Genomic DNA, 1,434 nt, shown 5'->3' on the forward strand with positions numbered 1-1,434 from the left:
AATATAATTTTAAAAATGTCCTATTAAACTCTTTACCGCGAGGAGTAGCTGAGAACATTCTTGAAAGATGGTTATCAGAAGCTCCCACGAGTGTCTCAATGGGAGGTCCTGGTGGGATGTCCCCATCACTTGCTCAGGGCCAGACTAGAGTCGCATTCGGTAGTACTGGGGGACGTCCCAGCCGGGACATCCTGCGTCCCAACTAGGTCGTACTCGGGATGTGTTCAGAACTAAGGCTTGTCGACTGGTACCATGCTGAACTCGTCAATTATTACAAATTTCACATTGCATAACAAATTGCGCAATTTTTGCAGGCTTGCACCTCGCAACTCTTCATTATCTAGGGATCTCAAATTTATGTTTAAAACGGAATGCAGCGTTCCACCATTTATGTTGAGTGCACTGACCCCAGTTGGTCCAGCTACAAGAATGGAATCTGAACCAAATTGATTTTGAATAAGTTTGGTTATTGAACCAATTACAAGACTCTTCCCTGTACCAGCACGTCCTTGAACTATAATTCTTTCTGGTAGATTGTTGTAGTATCATCAGTGCAAGTAAGTTCATGCTGTATTTGTGATTTCACGAGGTCCACAATAGCTTGTTGTTCACCAGTTAGTGTGACATCAGGCTATCCTATTGTTTGATTTTGTGCATGAACCCTTAAAGGCCCTTGTCGCTTATAAAATACATAGTCGAAAATCGCAGATATCACCGGGATGATGTGGCAGTTTTCGGGTTTCGAGGGTTCGTTTTTGAAGAGGTGTTTTCGGGAAATTGATCTAAGGCCCTTTTGACGTTCTGAGACCTCTATTTACCAAAACTATAAGCCTTCTAAGTCCAAAAACATGCTATAAAGGCAAATCGTGCAATTGAGTGTTTTCCGATGTGACCCAAGTAAGACCCATTGGTCGGGTCACTTCGAAAAAATTATTCCGATGTGCTTCAATGCTTACTGAAGCCGACTAGGGTAAGGGGCCCAGTAGTCGACAGTACACCAGTAGTCGACACTTTCAACTTTGCGATCGAATTCCCGCGAGGTAGTTAACGTTAGAGTCTCGGGCGTTTTGCCAGGCTTAGGCGCACTCTATTGAGAATACAATGAACCCATGGCCGATTCTGTGCCACCTTCGGGAGCCGGAAGGGAGCGCTTCGCACAGAACACTGCTCGTCGCTCCATATCGAGCAATCATTTCTTAGCTCCGGAGTAGTGGGCAGGTGTTTGCTCGGAAGGTTCTGTGAGGCTGCCATTCACTCGAGTAGTTCCGGAGGATGTTTGTGTTGTTGTCAAAGATATGTATTATCTTTCCCCATTTAGGTTTTCGAAAATTGCGGTCAGCCCTTATGAAAAGAAATCATTCCGAAACTAGCCCGGGGCTGTTCCAAAGTAGTTCCGCTGGCCTCGGACAGCTCCGTTTTCGATCCGGGACTGTC

General features: G+C 45.4%; 1 protein-coding gene across 3 annotated transcripts in view; it reads left to right on the top strand.

Annotated features, from left to right (window-relative positions):
• The window catches only part of LOC113206866 (lipase 3-like), a 49,947-nt gene that overhangs the window by 18,174 nt on the left and 30,339 nt on the right, over positions 1–1,434 (top strand). Inside the window, exon 10 of one of the 3 annotated variants that reach the window (XM_052265444.1) lies at positions 315–1,293. The exons of the other annotated variants lie outside the window; for them this stretch is intronic. Within the exon in view, the coding sequence (XP_052121404.1) occupies positions 315–397 (83 nt within the window). The 3' untranslated portion in view covers positions 398–1,293. Of the gene's footprint in view, positions 1–314; positions 1,294–1,434 lie in introns of those variants that run through there. 3 annotated transcript variants of the gene reach the window in all.

The sequence above is a fragment of the Frankliniella occidentalis genome, unplaced genomic scaffold, assembly GCF_000697945.3.
Source record: "Frankliniella occidentalis isolate FOCC.00 unplaced genomic scaffold, Focc_3.1 Scaffold27, whole genome shotgun sequence".
Lineage (NCBI taxonomy): Eukaryota > Metazoa > Arthropoda > Insecta > Thysanoptera > Thripidae > Frankliniella > Frankliniella occidentalis.